Here is a 22,744-nt window from a genome sequence, read left to right as displayed (position 1 = left end):
TGCCAGAAGAAGTATTTGAGGCAGGTACAATACAACATTTAAAAGATATTTGGACAAACAAATACTTGGGAAAGGATATGGACCAAAAGCTGACAAATGGGACCAGCTTAGACGGTGCATTGTAGTCAGCATGGACAAATTGGGCCAAAGTGCCTATTTCTGTGCTGTATGATTATAATTAAGAAATTAGTATGTGATTCTTGATTAGTACGGGCGTCAGGAGTTATGTGGAGAGGGCAGGAGAATGGGATTGAGAAGGAAACATGGATCAGCCATGATTGAGTGGCGAAGTAGACTTCATGTAGACTGAATCATGAACAATGATGAGACAGAGTACAGGAAGGAGATAGAGAACTTAGTAACCTGGTGTCAGGACAACAACCTCTCCCTCAATGTCAGTAATATGAAAGTGCTAGTTATGGACTTCAGGAAGTGTGGTAGAATACATGCTGCAATCAGCATCACTGGTCCTGAAGTAGAATTGGTTGAGAGCTTCAAGTTCCTTGGTGTTAACATTACCAATAAACTGTTGTCTACTAGCCACATTGAAGTGACAGCTAAGAAGGCACACCATGCCTCTCCTTCTTTTGGAAATTTGGCATGTCTCCAATGACTCTTTCAAACTTCTACAGATGCACTACAAAAAGCGTTTTGACAGGCTGTGTCACAGCTTGATTTGGGAACAGTGCTGCATCAGTCTGCAAGAAATTGCAGAGCTGGAAAGGTAGTCCAGTCCATCACACAGTTCAGACTCCCCACCTTTAACTCCATCTACACCATGCTGCCTCGAAAAAGCAGTCCGCATAATCAACGACTTGTCCCACCCTAGTCGTCCCTGCTACTCCCTGCTCCCATCCGACAAAAGGTACAGAAGCTTGAAAGTGCGCTCCACCAGACTTGGGAACAGTTCCACTCTGTTATCAGGCCTCTGACAGTTCTTCCATAAGCCAGGGTGCTCTCCGATTAATCTCTACCCCATTGTGAACATTGGACTTTGTCTATGGAACTGTTGCGCTACAATGCTGAGTATTATATGCTGCACTCTGTATTTTTCCCTTTGCTCTATTGCACTTGAGTTTGACTTGACTGTATTTATAGTATTTTCTGATTTTGATTGGATACTATGGAAAACAAAGCCTTTCACTGTACCTCGGTACTTGTGGCAATAAACCTAAACCTACAAGATATTGATCACTTCACACTAATTAATTCCTTTCAATATTATTAATGATGTAATTATTTTGTGCAGATTTATTTTGTCAAATTCCAGTTCCTAAATAGCATGCACTTTTTTCCCCTTTAGGAAGCTGGCTTATGCATAGAGGGAAACCAGAAGGAGCCTTTTGTAGAATTAAATCGAATCCTGGAAGCCCTCAGAGTAAGAGATCTAAGGCCTGCACTAGAGTAAGTACCATTTTATTTTATAATCATCAAATGTATTGTGGAGACTGGGAAAATCTGCTGGGTTTTTTCCAAGGAACTCAACAATTGTAAGTCGCAAAAGCAAATCTTCAGAATTAGCTGCCTTCTGTTTTGCAGAGGTCTGCATTCCGAGAATGTGATTATTGTGACCAGTGTGATGATTCCAAATTGTCATGCTTCTTTGATAAATGTCAAACATCAGAACTCTGGAAGTCCTATTTGTAAATGCTGAATGTATTCTTTAAAACTGGAGTACAATCATAATGAAAGTGGAGTGTATTTAAAATCCTTTTCAAATAGTTCTTTGTGGAAAGCTGTTTCAGTTTTTCTAGGTGGTGTGGGTTTTGTTTTTACAATTAGAATGGGAATTTTCCTGACTATTGAACTATTAGCAAATTGTTTTTTTGCAACAGTAATGTATTATAGGCATGCACTAAAGTTCCATTAATATTTATAATTAACATGATTAATTTATTTTGTGTAAAAGATGGGCAGTTTCAAACCGTGAGATGTTAATGGCACAGAACAGTTCTCTCGAGTTCAAGCTGCACAGATTATTTTTTATAAGTCTGTTAATGGGAGGTACAGAAAATCAGAGGGAAGCACTTCAATATGCAAAGAATTTCCAACCATTTGCTTTAAATCATCAGAAAGGTATGTAGTAATTTGGATTGAAAATAATATGCAATGGGAAGCCATATTTTATTGTGTGACATTGAGAATACTGTTTATCTTAAATTTTCTTTTTGCTCTCGAACATGAGTAACCCAGAATAACATGATTTGGCAGCACCATCTTGCATTTATTTAAAATATTTTGTGTTGTATTCAATGTAAAAACACCACAGCATTATAATCAGAAAATATTTTGCATTTGAGCTATTTAAGAATACATTGGCATGGATGCCTGGCACTCAATCAGAAGTAGTCTTGTCAAGCTTGACATAGAAGACATGATTGCCAGTATTGTAACAAAGATGCAAATGAAACCAAAATATTACATTATGATATTAAGAAACATATTTGTCAATATTTATATCAGGATTGAGAATGGAGTGAAGATAGGCAATAGAAAGGGGATACTGGAGGGTTGATACCGGAGCTAGTTGGTGTTAGGAGGGGTGACGAATAATGGGTACGTAGAGCTAGGTAGAGTTGGATGCCAGAGGCAGGTTGGTGATAAGTGGAAGCCGGAAAGGGGAGTTACAAAAGGCAGAATAAGCCAGTTGGAAGGAAGCTGGAGCAGTCCAGCAATTGTCTTTGTCTTCTCCTTTTCCCACCTCCTCCATCAGCTACCTCCACTAGCTGACCAGTGATGATCCACAGGGATCAGTTCTAGGACACTTACAGATGGCAATTTACAGTGCCCTCCATAATGCTTTGGACAAAGACCCATAATTTATTTATTTGCCTCTGTACACCACATTTTGAGATTTGTAATAGAAAAAATCACCTTAAAATTAAAAGTAAATCAAAATGAAAGTGCACATTGTTAGATTTTAATTAAGGCCATTTTTATACATTTTGTTTTTCACCATGTAGAAATTACTGCAGTGTTTATACATAGTCTACTGCTTGAAGTCTGCGATTCATGGACATCACCAGTTGCTGGGTGTCTTCTCTGGTGATGCTCTGCCAGGCCAGTATTGCAGCCATCTTGAGCTTATGCTTGTTTTGGGGGTCTAGTCCCCTTCAGTTTTTTCTTCACCATATAAAAAGCAAAGACGTACAGGTATGTAGGTTAATTGACTGGGTAAATGTAAAAATTGTCCCTAGTATGTGTAGGATAGTGTTAATGTGCGGGGATCGCTGGGCGGCGCGGACTCGGTGGGCCGAAGGGCCTGTTTCGGCGCTGTATCTCTAAATCTAAAAATTCATGCTCATTGGGTTCAGATCGGGTTATTGACTTGGCCACTCAAGAATTGACCATTTTATAGCTTTGAAAAACTTCTTTGTTGCTTTAGAAGTACGTTTGGGATCGTTGTCTTGCTGCAGAATGAACTGCCGGCCAATGAGTTTTGAGGTATTTGTTTGAACTTGAGCAGATAGGATGTGTATATACACTTCAGAATTCGTTACGCTACTACCATCAGCAGTTGTGTCATCAATGAAGATAAGTGAGCCAGCATCTTCAGCTGCCATACATACCCAGGCTATAACACCGCCACCACTGTGTTTCACAGATGAGGTGGTATGATTTGGATCTTGGGCAGTTCCTTCTCTCCTCCATACTTTGCTCTTGCCATCACTCTGATATAAGTTAATCTTCGTCTCATCTGTCCATAAGACCTTTTTCCAGAACTGTGGTTGCTCTTTTAAGTATGTCTTGGCAAACTTTAACCTTGCCATCCTATTTTTGCTGCTAACCAGTGGCTTGCATCTTGCAGTGTAGCCTCTGTATTTCTATTCATGAAGTCTTCTGTGGACAGTGGTCATTGACAAATCCACACCTGACTCTGAATAGTGTTTCTGATCTGTTGGACAGGTGTTTGTGGTTTTTCTTTATTATAGAGAGAATTCTTCTGTCATCAGGAGGTCTTACTTGGCCTTTGCGATTAGAAGCCCACCAGTGCTCTCTCTTTCTTCTTAATGATGTTCCAAACAGTTGATTTTGATAAGTTTGCTCATGTCTCTAACAGTTTTATTCTTGTTTCTCTGTCTCATAATGGTTTCTTGTTTCTCAGTCTCATAATTGACTTCATTGGCAAAACTTTGGTCCTCATGTTGATAAACAGCAATAAAGTTTCCAAAGGCGATGGAAAGACTAGGTGCTGCGAGCTCTCTTATACCTGCATTAAGGAGGCATTTAAACACACTTGAGCAATTACAAACACAAGACGTGTGTCCCAAACATAATGGTGGCCTGAAATGGGGGGGACTATGTATAAATACAGCTGTAATTTCTACATGGTGAAACTAAAATGTATAAAAACACCCTTTAATAAAATCTGACAACGTGCACTTTAACCAAGTGTGATTTTTTTTCTATTACAAGTTTCAAATTGTGGAGTACAGATGCAAATAAATAAATGATGGGTCTTTGTCCCAAACATTATGTATATATGATTGACTTGGATGTGAGTAAAGGAGGCCTGATCAATTTTGCAGATGATACGAAGAATGGTGGAGTTGTGGATAGTGTAGAGGGCAGTTTTAGGCTACAGAATGATACCAGTGTATTGGTGAAATGGGTTGAGAAATGGCAAATGCCATTAAATGAGAGATGATACATTTTGGAAGTACTAAAGATGCTAGGACCTAAACCATGCATGGTATGATCCCTCTGAGGAGGGACCTGTTCTTGTCCCATTCAATCACCATGAGTCCAGCTGAAGCATAAATTCTTTATTGCATGAATGCCCAGAGGATACAATACATCGTGCTGTCGTCTCCGCGCCTTGTTCTCTCTGACCCCCTGGTGGCTGAATCCCACCCGACCAACAGCTGGTTAGCATATAAAAAAACCCGGACTGGATCATGAACTGGATATACATCATATAACACAGACACGACCAAGTCAGTTAATATGACTGATCCACATCCTCCCCCTTCGAATTAAGCTTACGACTAACGATATATATATATTAACTACAACATCATAATATACGGATGTCAGCACTAGAATCTACAATTACGCACCGGAAGATACACATATAACAAGCAACTGAACTGAGTGGCGTTAATCAGTGAACCGGTTAAATGTCAATGTCCGCTGTCAATGTTTGACAAAGTTCCTGTACTTGGGGTTAGGCCTGCAGGTGCGTCCCGCACGTGTACGGTACAAGCCCGCATTCTCTCCTTTCTCGGGAGACTTTACCGCCGGCACAGGTATAGATAACGGTGGTTTAATTGGGAACTTCACAGGGCGACAGCACCACGGGCTTCGCTGGTGAGGGGTCAGCTGGAAGCTAGCTTTCCACGGAACTGCCACCACTGGGCCATAAAGTAAAGTCTCGTGGATACTGTTGAGAGGGTGCCGGCTCGTGCACTGGAAGGATACTGTAAAGTAAATCAACCTCGAACCATCCAGAGTACGTATCAACAAGAACAAGATATTGCTTGTCACGCCAGTCAAAGATATCAGTAGCCACTGTAACCCATGGCAGATTTGGAACTGGATGTGATAGCAGTGGTTCTTTGGGCTGATAAGGTGATAGGCTGTTGCACACCGTACATGACAGGACTCTCTGGCGCACGTAATCAGCCATTGCTGGCCAGAAGAACATGCTCTTGGCTCGTTGGATTGTTGCCTCCACACTGGGATGCCCTCTAGATATAGCATCAAAATACTGTTGACCCAGCAAAGTGGGGATAACAGCCTGTGGCCCTTCATGATGACCCCATCCTGAATCATGAGGTTGTCACGAACAGGTAAGTACGGTCGCATCGGAAGCGGCAGCTTGTACTGTTTGTCTGGCCACCCGCGCCGAATAACAGAGTAAAGCTATCTCAAAGTGTCATCCTCAGCTGTCTGCGCTGCCAGTTTGTCCAGACATGAGGAGTGAATGTAATTTACCGTCATGACCACAAAAGCCTCCTCCACCAGGCGTTTCTCACATTGTCCCGGGCGCCTTTGACGACTTGTATCGGCCAGATGCATATCCTTGCCGCATTTGCAGACCAGAGTAATATCATGCCTCTGTAGCTGCAACAACATCCGCTGCAAACGCACTGGGGCGGCGTGTATCGGTTTATACAGAATGGTGACCAACGGCTGGTGATCAGTCTCAACGATGACAGTCTTACCGAAGACATAATCGTTGAATTTGCTGCAGGTGAAAACAACTGTTAGCAGCTCTTTTTCAATCTCTGCATAGCGTTGCTCCGTGTCTGTCATGGTTCGCGATGCATACGCGACAGGCCGGTCGTCCTGGAGGCACGCCACACCTCAACCATATTGGGAAGCGTCGCAGGTCAGGGTGACGGATAAGTCGACATTGAAGTAAGTGATTGTGGAGCACTCGACATTTGTTTGAGAGCGTCGAAAGACCTTTGCCTCTGCTCGTGCCCTGACCAAACAGCGTCCTTGTGAGTCAACTGCCGCAACGGGGCTGAGAGTTCGCTGAAGTTAGCTTGAATGAACTTTCCAAGATAATTCACCATACCTAAGAATCTCTGGAGGCTGCAACATCAGTGGGCGCAGTCATTTCGTTGATCGCAGTAGTCTTCGAGGGGGTCTGCCTTGAGACCGTCACTGGTAAACACATGACCCACATATTTCACTTCGCTAATCCGGAATTTGCACTTGAGGGGGTTTAGCTTGTGATTAATCTATCTGGCATGGTCCAGCACCACTTCCAAATTAGCATCATGCTCCTGCATGTCTTGCCCAGCAACAAGGATGTCATTGACTATGATAACGCATGGGGAACCGGCAAAAAGCTGCTCCATGGTGCGCTGGAATACTTCACTGGCAGAGCTAATACCGAAAGGCATGCGCAGAAATCTATAGCGCCCAAAGGTGTGCTAAAGGTAGTTAGCATAGACGAGTTATAGTCCAGTGATATCTGCCAAAATGAAGTCTTGGCATCCAGAACTGAGAATACCGTTGCCTTACCCAGGTGCACAGCCACTTCTACGGTGCGCATAGGGTGATCAGGTCGCTTAATAGGTGTTCAGATCCCTCGTGTTGATACATATCCGTATCTCTTCCTTGTTTTGCTTGGTGGCCACCACCATGGTAGATACCCAGTCCGATGGGTCTGTGACAGGGGAGATGACCCCTCAAGCTTCCATTCTATCGAGTTCTTTCTCTACATGGTACCGCATGGCGACCGGGATACGTTGTGCAGGGCGCACAGCAGGCAGGACCTCTGGGTCGGTAACAATAGTGTATCGGAGACAAAAGATGTTTACAATAGACAATAGGTGCAGGAGTAGGCCATTCGGCCCTTCGAGCCAGCACCGCCATTCAATGTGATCATGGCTGATCATTCTCAATAAGTACCCCGTTCCTGCTTTCTCCCCATACCCCCTGACTCCGCTATCCTAAAGAGCTCTATCTAGCTCTCTCTTGAATGTATTCAGAGAATTGGCCTCCACTGCCCTCTGAGGCAGAGAATTCCACAGATTCACAACTCTCTGGCTAAAAAAGTTTTTCCTCATCTTTGTTCTAAATGGCCTACCCCTTATTCTTAAACTGTGGCCCCTTGTTCTGGACTCCCCCAACATTGGGAACATGTTTCCTGCCTCTAACATGTCCAACCCCTTAATAATCTTATACGTTTCGATAAGGAGAGGGAGCTTAGCGAGCTTGAAAAGATCATCGTAGCGTGTGAGAATCTGCTGAGTGGAGTCTTGGATAAGGGCAAGCTGGTGAACAGCTTTACCAAAGGAGACCAAACCTCGGTCGATACAGGCGTCGATGCCAAGCAGAGGGACAACCTTCCCCCTGACGATAAAGAAATCTAATTTGTAGGAACATGCAGCTAGGCGGCCCTGTAACTCCAATCTTCCGATGGGGCGCACCTCGCCACCCCCAGAGGGAAGGAGCGTGGCAGAGGTAGTTTTGATAGTCTCTGCATTCCAAAGCCCCTGAAAATCAGACAATGATAAAACATTGCAGCGAGCACCAGTATCGATTTTGGCAACAACAGCCCGATTGTTGACGTGAAGAGTGACCATGGGATCCCGGTGTTTATTCGACAGCTCCAGTAAGGAATGTATGTTTAGACTAATTGCATCTACCGCAGGCAGATATTCCTCGGTGGTTACAGGAGAGTTATCAGAGGCTTCATGGAAAGGCTCGGATTGAAGCAGGTGCACAGCTTGTTTAGTCTTCGACCTGTGCACACGGGAACGGCAGCATCTGAAGAAATGATTTTAAAGTTTACAACCATGGCAAATTTTCCCAAAAGCCGGGCTTTGTTCACGGATGGCCGTGTGCGAGCCTCCGCAGTTAGCACATCTGTTAATAAATGGAGCACCAAACCTACCAGGCACATTCGTTGGCTGGCGTTGCATCCTGAAATACGTGCCCGCAGCATCCACATGCGGTATGCAGTACCGACCTCAAAGCCTTAAAGTGTGTATCTGTTGCCTCGTGGATCCGACAATGCTGCTCAGCCCTGTGTAGTGTGAGCTCCGAATCATGCAGAGGTTCCATTCTCACCTTGTCATTGAGAATGCCATATACAAGCCTGTCTCTTATGAGCTCGTCACAGAGATCATCAAACCTGCACTTGCTGGCAATGTGTTTCAGCGAGTTTATGTAAGCCTCAACAGGCTCTCCTTGGTTTTGGCTGTGCGCAAAAAACTTGTGGCACTCCATAATGAGATTGGTTTGTGGGTCACAAAGTTGTCTGAACTTGTTTTTTAAACATACCGGATCATGGATAGACTCCGCTGGGGTGACCACTGCACCCGTGACATCATGTACAGCTGCTGCATAAATGAACAGCTTCGCATGTCGAATGGCCTCCAATCCAGCCAAGTTAAGGAAAATAGATGCCTGGATCCATGGGGCTTTATCATGATGCACTGCATCCATGTACACATCGTATTCTTCCTCGAAGTTACGCCAACGTTCTCCAATGTCCGCATCAAACCCTAGCAGCTCGGGCTTGCGAAAGGAGTCAGCCATGGTAGAACAGATTAAAGTGTAAAAACTCTAAACTGAAACTCGATGAAGGAGTGATTCTACACTTCTGACACCATGTTCTTGTCCCATTCAATTACCATGAGTCAAGCTGAAGCATAAATTCTTTATTGCGTGAATGCTCAGAGGATACAATACATCGTGCTGTCGTCTCCACGCCCAGTTCCCTCTGACTGAATCCCACCCTACCAACAGCTGGTTAGCATATAGAAAAAACCGGACTGGATCAGGAACCGGATATACATCATAGAAGTCAATTAATATGACTGATCCACAGGACCATGGTGTACAAGACTAAGGATTGTTGAGGATGGCATTGCATGTAGATAACAGAATTTAGAAGTCATATGGAATGCTTGCCTTCATTCGTTAAGACATTGAATACAAGAGCAGGGAAGTTATGCTCCAACTTTATAAAACATTGGTCATACTGCAACAGGAGTTGGCACGGTGGCGCAGCGGTAGAGTTGCTGCCTTACAGTGCTTGTAGCACCAGAGACCCGGGTTCGATCCCAACTACGGGTGCTGTCTGTATGGAGTTTGTACGTTCTCCCCGTAACCGTATGGGTTTTCTCAGATCTTCGGTTTCGTCCCACATTCCAAAGACGTATGGGTTTGTTGGTTAATTGGCTTCGTATAAGTGTAAATTGTCCCTAGTGTGAGACTAGGATAGTGTTAATGTGTGGGGGTCGGTGCAGACTCGGTGGGCCGAAGCGCCTGTTTCTGTGCTGTATCTCTAAACTAAGCTAAACTAAGGAGTACATTTCTGGACACCACCCTGTAGGAAAGATGTAATAGCGCTGTAGAGGCCATTCACCAAGATGTTGCATGGGCTGGGGTATTTCAATTATGAGGAGAGAATGGAGTGGTTTTCCCTGGAACAGAGGTTGTTAAGAAGGTACATGATTGAAGTGTACAAAATGATGAGGGGTGTAGATGGGGAACACTGCAGAAAAACATTCTCCTTTAACAGAAGAGAATAAACTAGAGGATAGAGATTTAGAAAAAGGATAAAAGATTTAGAACATTTAATGGGGTCCTTTTTCAACCAGAGAGTGAAACGTATCTGGAACTACACTGCCTGAGAGTGTGGTGCAAGGAAAGTCACTGTCTGATCTACATTGGGGAAACCAAACACAGATTGAGTGACTACTTTGCGGAACACTTCATGTTCGATCCGCAAGGGTGATTCTGAACTTGCAATGGTCATTCATTCCCAACTCTACCTGGCTCTACTTATCCATTCATTCAGCCTCCTAAGATGCCCAGCATAGGTTTGGGGAACAGAACATCATCTCTGCTGGAGCACATATCACTGGACTTCGTATTTAGCATAACAATTTCAGATAACCATCCCATGCTTTTCCTTCTCTCTTTGCCGTTGTTGCTCTATCTTTCTAATTGTTTGCTTTTTTGCTACCCCTTCTGTCTCTAATTGCTGTTGTTTTTAAAGCAGTTGCTACTTTGACATTTTCATTAATCTCCACCCTCTGTTGCAATTCCACTTAAAACACTTCCTAAAAATGTTTATCAACCCTCCCCCCTCACTTCGTTGCCTAACTTATTGAATGATTCCTGCATTTTCTAATTTTGTTTTGCATGCAGCAGTCTTTCTAAACAGTATGAAATCTAGATTATTTTGTCTTAAAACATAAAGGCAATGATAGTGTTTGGCACGAATTGAGAATTGAACTGGAAATGTTCCTGAGCAGTTTAATGCATCTTTTTCATTAAAGCACCTGAATCAAAAGGAAAAACGGACAACATAACTTTTATGTTAACATCAAAAATCCAAGGAAATAGTAATTGCCAACGCATACTCAAGCTCATAGTGTACCTCTCATTAAAAATAATTGTAGGGAGAAGAAATTAGGTAAATTTTGTCACAATTCTGTAATGCTAACACATTGCATAATCAAATTTTATTATAATCAAGGCTTGTAAAAAGTAATCTTGATTTTGTTCCATGCCCCTTTTAGTTAAATGTCCTCTGATTTTTGTTTTGTGTTTACAGATATTCAGGTGCTAATGGGAAGTCTCGTGTACTTGAGACAGGGAATAGCAAACTCGCCCTATGTGCACCTCTTAGATTCTAACCAGTGGGCTGATATTTGTGACATCTTCACCAGAGATGCCTGTTCTCTCCTTGGTCTCTCAGTGGAATCACCTCTGAGTGTCAGGTATGAATAAATATTATAAGAGTTGATTCTTTAAGAATAATGGAAGCTATTTAACATCTTCGGTTACCATTTCAAACACCATCAATACTTTTGGGGTGTCTGATTACACTAAATCAAGCAATTAAGATACGTCGCATTTTGGCTTCTTTTTTAATTCACTTTCACCTGAACAAGTGTAATTGTTGAATCATTTCCTATCTTTCAAGCATCCAATATGTGTCATCCAATTTTTCTGCGCCTTTGTAAAAATGTCAATTAGTAATATATTAGGAACACCTCATGAATATTGGAGGTTGAACTCATTTCAACAATTATCCACCAGACAGCGCAGTTTTGATTTTAAAGGCAAAAGATCGCTCTCCAAATATTTTTCCATTGCAGTAAAAAGCAAAGTGACAGAAATACTCAGTGGTGCCAGCGGTATCTGTGGAAGGGGAAAACAACAGTTTCTTTCTCTGCATTTGCTGCCTGATATATGGAGTATTTCTGCCATTTTCTGTTTTCATTTCAGATTTTCAACACCAGTAATTTTTAGCTTTTTGACTCCTCTACTGAGTCCAACAGAATTATTCACTTTAATGCGGGTTGGTATTAATGCTCAATGAATAAATTAAACCGTATGCAGGACGTTTCAATCCCATCCTATAGCACCTTTTTTGTATGTTCAATATTTGTGTGCCGGTCCATATGGTTAGTAAAGCTTGTAATGTTTGAAAGCGAGCTTTATCTGCATATTTTCAGAACCTGGATCTCAATTGTGCTTTGCCTTGTATTTGTTACTTGAATTGTCGTGTCCTATTTGGGTTCATACAATTAATTTGAGTTCCGTCTACTAGAGTATTACTAACAAAAGTTGAATAAATTAGAATCATAGTCATACAGCACGGAAACAGGCCCTTCAGCCCAACTTGTTCATATGGGCCAAGATCCCTTCTAAGTTAATCCCATTTGTCCATGTTTAGCCATATCCCTCTAAATTTCCCATTTATGAAAACACAGTACAGTGGTAGAGCCACGGCCTCAAAGTGCCAAAGGCCTGGGTTTGATCCTGACCTTGGGTGCTGTTTGCACATTCTCTGTGACTGCATGGGTTTCGACTGGGTGCTCTGGTTTTCTCCCACATCCGAAAGGCGTGCTGCTGGTCTCCAGCAGAGGTCACCAGCTCCGCGATGTTGGGCCGCAGTGCGGACAGAGATACGATACGGAAAAAAATCGCATCTCCGTCGAGGTAAGAGATTTAAAAAGTTTCCCCAATGTAAAACAAGCTAAAGAACACTAAAAACATACATTTAACACATACTAAAAAAAAGAACAGAAGGAAGGGGCAGACAGACTGTTGGCGAGGCAGCCGTTGCTGGCGCCACCCGGGGGTCATTGTAATGATACCCGCCTCTACCACCACTCTGTGTGGAAAAGCCCCTCGGATTCCCTTTAAATCTTTACACTCTCAACTTAAACTTAGTTTTAGGTTCCACTATCCTGGGAAAAAGACTGACAACCTATCCTATCCATGCCCTACAAATTTGTGTAAACCTCTCTAAAGTCATCCCTCGGCCTCCTTCATTCTAAGGAAAATCTTCTTGCCTATCTTATCTCTCCTTATAACTCAAGCCAGTTAGTCCAGACAACATCCTTGGACATCACTTCTGCACCTTCTTAATTGCAGCCTTCCTATAGTGTGCTAACTAGAACTGCACATAATGTTCCATGTATGCTCTTCTAAAATCTTGATCAATTGTGACATGTCATTCCCAACTGTACTTGATGTCACAGCTGATGAAGGCAAGTACATTACATTGTAGCCTTCACCACAATGTCTACATGTTGTCGCCGCATTTAGTGAACTATGAACTTCTAACTCTTAGTCTTTGTTCAACAACACTCCCCAAAGCCCTGCCATCACTGTGTATGAACTGCCCTGGTTTTGCTTCCCGAAATGCATCATCTTACTTGTTTGAGTTAAATTCTATCTGTCATTCCTTTGTCCACTTTTCCATTTGATCAATTTCTTGTTATAACCTCAGTGTTCACTCTTCACTATACCACCAATTTTGGTGTCATCTGCAAACTTGCGAAACAGTCTCATCCAGATCATTATGACTAATAACAAGGAACCTAACATGATTCCTGCAGCACATCACTGATCAAAGGCCAAAGATAGACACAAAATGCTGGAGTAACTCAGCGGATCAGGCAGCATTTCTAGAGAAAAGGAATAGGTGATATTTTGGGTCGGAACCCTTCTTCAGACTAACAGACGGAGCAGGCCAGAACAAAACGGGGCTGGCAGCAGATGACCTTGGGAAGGGTGGAGTCCTTAAGAACCCATTGTTGGATGGGGAAAATGTGCTAATGACAGGGATACAAGACCAGTGGAACTAGTAGGATGACTAGGGTGGGGAGGGAGGGAGAGAGTGGGGAGGGATGGAGAAGGAATGCAGGTGTTACATGAAATTAGACGTTCATCAAAGGCCTCAAGTTTGAAAGATAACCCTCCACTACCACCTTCCGTCTCCTACCACCGAACCAATTCTGTGTCCAGTTAGCTAGTTTACTCTGAATCCCATGTTCTAACTTTCTGGACCAACCCATCATGCAGAACCTTATTGACCTTACTAAAGACGAACTAGTAAGATTATTTTTTACCTTATTTACCAGGGATATCTTGTGACTACTTTTTTTAACCCTTTTAATTTCCTTAATCCCATAAACTCTTACATCCCCTTTACTCTTTGAGGGAATTGTTTGATCCCAGCTGCTGGAACGACACCTGCCTCATTAAATGGCTGCTATTTTTATATATTGTGTATGCAAGCAAAGAATCTCACTGTGCCGAGTCACATGTGACAATAAAGTATTCCTATTCCTAAACTGAGACAGACTCTTTGGTCCACCTTATCCGTGATAACCAGGTTGGCATATTGGGCTAGTCCCATTTGCCTGCATATGGCTGATAACCGTCTGAACCCTTCCTATCTATATATATATCCCAATGCTTTTAATATCCACTTCTACAGCTTCTTCTGACAGCTCATTCCAGATGTGGACTGCCCTCTGCATGAAAAAAGTTGCCCCTGAGATCCCGTTTAAATCTCTCCCCTCTCAGGGGAGTTCACCTTATCTACCTTATGATCTTGTACAAGCCAATAAGGTAGCACCTCAGCCTCCTACACTCCAAAGAAAATAGTCTCATCTAAGTTTTGAACCTCTGATCTCTTTGAATTGCCACTTTTTTTATAGTCCCCATTTAAGTGACAATTTGCTATTTCATTCTTCCTTCTAAAGTAGCTAACCACATTTTCCCACATTAGACATTATACACCATACATTATGCAACAAAAATAAAATCTTTTCACTATACCTCAATAGACATGCCAATGAACTAAACTGAACTGAGCTGCTCACTCCTTTAACCTAAACAAATTCTTTAGCAAACTTTTAGTGCTCCACACAGCTCCGCCACCTATCTTTTAAGGGCGGCACTGTGGCGTAGCAGTAATAATAATAAGATAATAATATTATATTCCTTTATTTGTCCCACACCGGGGAAATTTGCAGTGTTACAGCAGCAAAGTGGATAACAAGAGACATTCATTATAAATAAAAATAAAGATAAGGATAATTGTCATTTACTGTGTTTTTTCTTTACTGTTGACTGGTCTGCTGGAAGTAGCGCTGGTTGTGCAGTCTCACAGCAGCGGGAAGGAAGGTCCTCTGATATCGCTCCTTCACACACGGGGTGAAGGAGTTTGTCACTGATGGGGCTCCTCAGTGCAGTGACAGTGACAGTGCATGGGGTGGGAGTCGTTGTCCAGCAGCGATGTTATCTTTGCCATCATCCTCCTCTCTCCCACCGCCTGCACTGAGTCGAGGGGGCAACCCAGGACAGAGCTGGCCTTCCTGATCAGCTTGTCAAGTCTCTTCCCCTCCGCTGCTGAGATGCTGCTGCTCCAGCAGACCACTCCATAGAAAATGGCTGATGCCACCACAGTGTTGTAGAAGGTCCTTAGGAGTGCCCCCTACACTCCAAAGGACCTGAGTATCCTCAGCAGGTAAAGTCTGCTCTGGCCCTTTTTGTACAGTGCATTGATTTTTCGGTCCAGTCAAGTTTATTGTTCAGGTAAACACCCAGGTACTTCCTTACAGGGCCTGAGACCAGGTTCAATCCAAGAACAAGAGTTCTTGTCTGTACGGAGTTTGTATGTTCTCCCCGTGACCTGCATGGGTTTTCTCCGAGATCATCGGTTTCTTCCCACACTAAAAGATGTATAGATTTGTAGGTTAATTCGCTTGATATAAATGTAAATGGACGCTAGTGTGTAGGATAGCGTGTGTGCGGGGATCGCTGGTCGGTACGGACTTGGTGGGCCAAAGGGCCTGTTTCCGCACTGTATCTCTAAACTAAACTAAATGAAAAATTAATATATTTTTAACATAACATAACAGACGTATACTCAGTCTGTTCATCTAATATAGCTTGGAAATAATTCATTCCTATGGCAACCCACTAGTTGTGGATTGTCATTCTGAAAAAAACTTGTTTATCCCTTCTCTGTGAGCTAGCCAATCCTATATTTTGTGCCAAAGCAAGTTTCAAGTTGTAGAAAAAAAGATAAGAAGTAAAGAAAAGGCTGGTCTATACTTGTAGTGGACGTTGTGTTACTAGGAGGTTAATGAAATCTGAAGTTACCGAAAAAAGAGAGAAAATTGATATCCTGGAAATGAGATTCAAGGCTTAAAGGAACACTGGAACAGTGCAGTAGGCCAAAGATTGAAATCAGAGAGAGAGAGGAGGATGGACAATTAAAGTGACAGGCAACAAAGTTTGAGAGCAATAGAGGTATTTTATGCCTGTTTCTTTTATCATCGTTACTTTTTTTGCATATCTGTCATTCATTGTTCTTTATCTTTCCACATCACTTTCTATATATCTCTCATTTCCCTTATCCCTAACCAGTCTGAAGAAGAGTCTCGACCTGAAACGTCACCCATTCCTTCTCTCCAGAGATGCTGCCTATCCCACTGAGTTACTCCAGCTTTTTGTGTCTATCTTTGGTTTAAACCAGCATCTGCAATTCCTTCTTACACTCTGAAACATAACTTTTATTCTTTTTCATAATTTTTCTCGTTTTCCTTTGAATGTTTCTAACATTCCAGTGATTTACCAGTGTTCTTCATAGAATATATCCAGTGCAGCCTACGTGTGACTCCAGACTCACCCCTGTCGTTGACTTGGTGGCCTCTGCAATAACCTAGCAAGGCCCAATAAGGAATGAACAATAAATGCAAGACTTGCAGCAATATTCACATTCAATTAATGAATACATAAAATCAAAATTTTCCTCGCCAATCCTTCACTGAAAGTCATTACCATAATTTAACCATTCATGGTAAAAAAGTTACTTCTGAATTCATATTGTGCTTATGAAGGATGTGCTATTTGAGAGCTAGTGAAATGTTTATTTGAAATGTATGTATTAAATTGCATCCTTATCTTTTAAGAATCGTTTGTTCAGTTTTTCAGCAGGGTGCATTGCATTGCCAGCCCTCATAAACATTAAGGCAGTCATTGAGCAGAGACAGTGCACTGGTGTATGGAACCAGAAAGATGAATTGCCAGTAAGTACATATTATTGGTTTATTATTGTCACGTATACTGAGATACAGTGAAAAACTTTGTTCAATGCGATATGGTCAAATAGTACTATGCAAGTACATCAAGTCATACACAAGTACACCAGGTAGATGAGAAAAGAAAAATACCAGGGGGCATAATATTGTGTAAGAGTTATACAGCTGCAGGAAAGTGAAGATCAAAAAACGTGCAAGGGCAGCTATGATGTTAAGGTTGGGAGATGGGGGCTTGGGTTACGAGAGTTCCATTCAGTAGTCTTCTTGCAGAGTGGAAGAAGCTGTTCCTGAAACTGGTGGTACTTGCTTTCAAGCTTTTATATCTTCTGGCCAACAGGAGAGGAAAGAAGAGTCATAGAGCGAAACAGTGTGGAAACAGGAACTTCGGCCCAACTTGCCCACACTGGCCAATATGTCCCAGCTACACTAGACCCACCTGCCTGTGCTTGCTCCATATCCCTTCAAACTCGTCCTATCCATGTACCAGTGTAACTTTCTTAAACGATAGTTCCAGCCTCAACTACCTCCTCTGGCAGCTTGTTCCATACACCCACTACCCTTTGTGTGAAAAAGCTACCCCTCAGTTTCAAAATAAATCTTTTCCCCTTCACCTTGAACCTATGTCCTCTGGTCCTCGATTCCCCTACTCTGGGCAAGTGATTCTGTGCATCTACCCAATCGGTTCCTCTCATGATTTTATACACCTCAATAAGATCACCCTTCATCTTCTTGTGCTCCAAGGAATAGAGACCCAGCCTACACAACCACTCCCTATAACTCAGACCTTCTAGTCCTGGCAGCATGTTTGTGAAATCTTCTCTGAACCCTTTCAAACTTGACTATCTTTCCTCTTACATGGTGATGTTAAGAGGAAAGGACTAGGATGTAAATAACCCTTGATTATGTTGGCTGCTCTTGCAAGGCAGAGCGATGGAGTTGTTTTGGGGTGAGGGGGACCCTGTTTGTGTGATGGACTGGGCTACATCTTCAACTCTGCAATTTCTTGCAGTCTTGGAGAGAGCAGTCTTGGAGAAACCAAGTTGTGATATGTCCTAGCAGGATGCTTTCCATGGCATAAAGTTGTATGAGTTGATGAGAGTTTTTGGAAACATGCCGAACTTCTTCAGTCTTTTGAGGAAGGAGAGGCGTGGTGTGCTTACCTGCCCGTATCTTCAATGTGTTTGGTCCGGGACAAATTATAGTTGATGTTTCCACCTTTGCTTTTGGTTTGCATTCAACCCATTTTTATGACAGGTCTTTAATAGATCGATTAATCGTACGTCTTTGAATTAGAAGCAAATGCCTGAGTTGGCCGTCAAAAGCAAGGACGGTATGCTGATAACTCACCATGTTTTTATTCTGCATTGATATTTCTAAGTAGATTATCTTTGATCATGGCTTCCCACACTCCTCAAAGCTCACTCCTTGTGCTCTTCCCCACCTATCTCATCTCTTAATTTGTTTTCTCTAGCTTGTCTTAATGTTTCTTATTTATTTATTTATTCATGGGATACAAATGTCATTGTACATTTTGTCCATTTCCACTTTCCCCTTTAATGTTTTTGTCCTCTTTAGAGGGCTGTTAGGAATCAGCCACGTTACTCTGTGAATTATTCAGATATTATTCTGTTATGCGACGTGTCACATTAGTTAATGTTTTTCTTTGTTTTTACTTTGTAGATTGAAGTAGACCTTGGTAAAAAATGTTGGTATCACTCAATATTTGCCTGCCCAATTCTTCGACAACAGACTACGGAATCCAATCCACCAATGAAACTTGTCTGCGGCCACATAATCTCCCGAGATGCGCTAAACAAAATGATCAATGGAAGCAAGTGAGTGCTGACAGAAATCCCATAATGTTAACTATGTCGTTTAATCTAAAATAAAGTAATTGAACAATCAAAGAAATTTGTTAAAGGGATCCTGTCATGGATATATTTAATACATTTCTTCAGGAAAGAGTGAAATATTTCAGTCCCTCCAGTTTAGTTTAATGTTCAGTAATGCCATTGTTGATCTGTACCCCAACTCCGATTATCTGACTAAAGAAGGGTCTCGACCCAAAATGTCACCTATTCCTTCTCTCCAGAGATGCTGCCTGTCCTGCTGAGTTACTCCAGCATTTTGAGTCTACGATTTAAATCAGTATCAGCAGTTCTTTCCTGCACATCTAATTTGCATTGTTTGACACCTGGAGGCGCTAGAGAATGCAGATGAAGAAAGCCAGAGCAAAAAAACAAAGTGCTTGAGTAACAGCATTACTGAAGTACATGGATAGGTGTCATTTAAGGTTGGGACCCTTCAGTCTGTTAGTGATATAGGGGAGAAAACTAGAAAAGAGGTGGGAGTGGGACAAAGCTTGGCAAGTGATAAGTAGGTAGAGATAAGTGGGGTATGATTGGTGGACAGAGGCAAGAGATGAAAAGGAGACAAATGGTTTCAGATAAGGAGAGGAGTAAAATGTAAAGCCGGAGGGTGTAGGTGGTGGGGAAAGGGGGCTGGATAGTAGGGGAAATGATTGCGTACTGGAATGAGGGAAAGGAGGAGAGAGAATGAAAGAACAGATTAGTGTTGCAATTGGAATGGTCCCTTTTGAAATTGGTGGGTGGCAATAAAAGATATTGGAATGGAATCTTGGTCAATGTGGCATAAATTGCAAGAGGGTCTATAGGGGCTGATAGAGTGGAAGATGAGAACCATGATAACTTTGTCTATCCAGAGAGGATTGAGAGCAGAGACATAGGAAATAGATGAGATGTGGTCAACAATTGGCGAATGGAAGCCATAGTTCAAGAAGGAAGACCACTCCGAGACACGAAGTTGCAAGATAATCAAATTTATGCTGCTTGGCTTATTGTGAACTATTTAGACTTTTAACCCCAACTGATTTTTCTAATGAAGATTCAATGTGTTCACTTCGTAGGTTAAAATGCCCATACTGTCCGATGGAACAAGCACCAGCAGATGCAAAACAAATTTTCTTTTGAAGATATTATAACTTGAGAGGTGGTTTGGTAATTTTGGGCAGTGCAAACTGCGACAGTTCATTGTTCTGTTGGACTAATACTTAGTAAATTGTAGAACGGTGTTTACATGCCGGTGTGTATTTGGGATGGAGAAAAGGGGAAAACTACTGGATATAAATTAGTTGCAATAGGGCTTTCGAACTTGGTCTTGGTATTCGATCAAGTGGATACACCAGCACTCACCATTTCATGCAGTTATTTTATATTAGGACAATACTAGCAGTGCATTTTTTAACTTAAGAAATAAGTAATCACCAATGAGCAATGCATTTGATATGAATCTTCATAATATCATTGTCATTACATGGGTTAAAATCAATTTTTTTTAAAGTTATCAATGTGATCTTTTATTCTTTAAAAATATAGAAAAATTGAATGTACGAGTAGACAATAACTACTGGCAATGTTTGCATACCTTTCTATGTTGGTTTGACTAGGTAGCTTTGATATATTTTCACTTTTTTGTCAAAATTTGGCACAAAGTCAAGCGTTGACTGAGCATATATTAAGCTCCCAGGGTTTATTTAATTTTTTTGTAAATTTAAACAGCATTTGCATAGAATGGACTAGCAAAGTATTGGCATGGGAGAGGAAATGATGCATGAAGGATAGGCGTGTATGATTTTTGCTTCATGTAGATAATTTAGATATGTGTATGATACCATGTCCAATACATAATTATAAAACTGAAAAATCTTATTAAAGGCAAATTGTATACCAAATGTTTATGTATTTTGTCTCTGGGTTAAGCACCATGATGTTCCATTGGCGGGTGGACTAATTTAAGTTATCTAATGTATGAAGAGTAAAATGTAATCTTTACTGCTTTATTACATAAATTAATTTAATGCTGAAGAATGCACTTTGTAAGAGGTCTGAAATACTTGTACAACTTGAAGGGTGATCTGCAGGTGATGTTTTTCTGCCCACCTGAGATGAGTAGCCCAGGTGAATAACTGCAGCTTTGGTAGGTGGCACGGTGACGCAGCTGTAGAGTTGCTGCCTTGCAGTGCCAGAGACCCTGGTTTGATCCTGATTACGGGTGCTTGTTTGTACAGAGTTTGTACGTTCTCCCGTGATCTGTGTGGGTTTTCTCAGAGACCTTCGGTTTCCTCCCACATTCCAAAGACGTACAGGTTTGTAGGTTTCATTGGCTTGGTATAAATGTAAATTATCTGTCGGCTGTGTGTGGGATAGTGTTAATGTGCGAGGATCGCTGGTCGGTGCGGACTTGGTGGGCCAAAGGGTCTGTTTCCGCGCTGCATCTCTAAACCAAACTAAACAACATGCCATGCTACATCATAATGGAAACAAGATCACCAGTTCATTTGGCTGTGTTTATGCTGGTACTACACTGTAAAGTTTCCACTTTCTGTGGTTCTTTAATTCTGCTTCCCCTTACCCTTTTTCTTTAGAGACCTGCACAACTCTGGATAAATATTAATGCAACATCCTTTCCCAAAGGTTATTAAGTTCAAGTTTCCAGAGTGGGGAAAGGACAGCCTTTTTATGCCTCTTATTAAGTATTCAGATGGTTCAATGGGTTAACGAGTTATTGTCTCCAGATCCTCCTTTTGCTTTGCTTTAGACCTAACTTTGCACTGTATTTGCACAGTTTAGTTTAGAGATACAGAGTAGAAACAGGCCCTTTGGCCCACAGAGTCTGCACCGACCAGCGATCACCCTGTATGCTAACACTATCCTCCAAACTAGGGACAATTTTCAATTTGGCAAGGACATGGAAATATTACATTTCAACTGTGATTTAATTAAATGGTAGCCAAGGAATGTTTCTTTGCACAAGTTGCTTTTATACGAAACTTGCAATCTAAATGCAGTGTTAATAAAAACTGTGGAAATAACAAGCCTTTCAGATTTTATGGATCTAATTTTATTACAGTAGTAGAAATACAGTTTTAACACCGTGTCAAACTGGATACTCTGACGAAACTCCAGGATTAAATTGGTTTGAATTGATTTTGTATTCTGAAGTCCATCGTTAGCTTATTATTTGATATCCATGAATAAAATTTGTTGATATATTGTAATTATGAATCAGTTCGCTACCACAGAAAACAATGTAATGGTAGAAGTTAAACTCGAGGGCTCCAAAGATATGTACAGAACTAGTTTATTATTTAAACCTAACAACAGTGAGCATTTTGTTGAAGTAAAATATCTAGTGTGTTAAAAGTCTTACCTACTTATCAATATCAGAAGAATTTGCTATTCAATCAATCCTCATCAAAAGAGATAACTTCTAAAGATGGTGAGGTTTGGGGGCTTTTAAGGAGTTAAATGTATTCTTGGCCCGGTCACCCGAAAGTTTCTGATGGTCCCACATGAAAACCTGCAAATTGATCCAGTAGGTGGTCAACTAGTCACTTTTTGTGCAGAATTGTGATTTAACGTTTATGATGTGTAATTATCACCAGGGGGCATATTTGGCAAATATTGTTGGGTTTATTGTCCTATGCAATATGGTGAGGTACAGATCTTGCTTACAGCAACATCGCAGGCTCATAGACTCGGCCAACACATGAAAACATAAATGATGCACATAATCTACAATACAGTGAAGAAGGTTCCCAGGAGACGTGTGTGGTCGGAGCCTTGCTGTTCGTCATAAATATTAACAATTTTCATGTAACTGCGGCCGATATTGTAAATAGATTTGCCGATTGCATGAAAAATGGTCGTGTTGTTGATAGGATGGTAGTTTTGGACAATGGGAATATTTAAAAGTTATTAAAATGGGCAGCTCAATGTGAGATAGAATAGTTACTCTGATAAGATGAGGGTAATGTGGTAGATGTTGTCTACATGGACTTTAGTAAGGCCTTTGACAACGTACCGCATGGTGGGCTGGTCTGGAGGTTAGATACA

At 41.6% G+C, this 22,744-nt stretch overlaps 1 protein-coding gene across 1 annotated transcript in view; it reads left to right on the top strand.

The window, feature by feature from the left end:
* Positions 1–20,580, top strand: part of LOC144599614 (E3 ubiquitin-protein ligase RMND5A) — a 48,638-nt gene extending 28,058 nt beyond the window's left edge. The window contains exons 5-10 of the mRNA XM_078410765.1: positions 1,304–1,404; positions 1,910–2,076; positions 11,033–11,198; positions 16,715–16,817; positions 18,510–18,664; positions 19,756–20,580. Coding sequence (XP_078266891.1) covers positions 1,304–1,404; positions 1,910–2,076; positions 11,033–11,198; positions 16,715–16,817; positions 18,510–18,664; positions 19,756–19,819 — 756 coding nt within the window. The 3' untranslated portion in view covers positions 19,820–20,580. The remainder of the gene's footprint in view (positions 1–1,303; positions 1,405–1,909; positions 2,077–11,032; positions 11,199–16,714; positions 16,818–18,509; positions 18,665–19,755) is intronic.
* Positions 20,581–22,744: the final 2,164 nt, after the last annotated feature.

The sequence above is a fragment of the Rhinoraja longicauda genome, chromosome 1 (assembly GCF_053455715.1).
Source record: "Rhinoraja longicauda isolate Sanriku21f chromosome 1, sRhiLon1.1, whole genome shotgun sequence".
NCBI lineage: Eukaryota > Metazoa > Chordata > Chondrichthyes > Rajiformes > Arhynchobatidae > Rhinoraja > Rhinoraja longicauda.
Note: the sequence above shows the minus strand (reverse complement) of the source record. Positions and strands in the feature narration are given on the sequence as shown.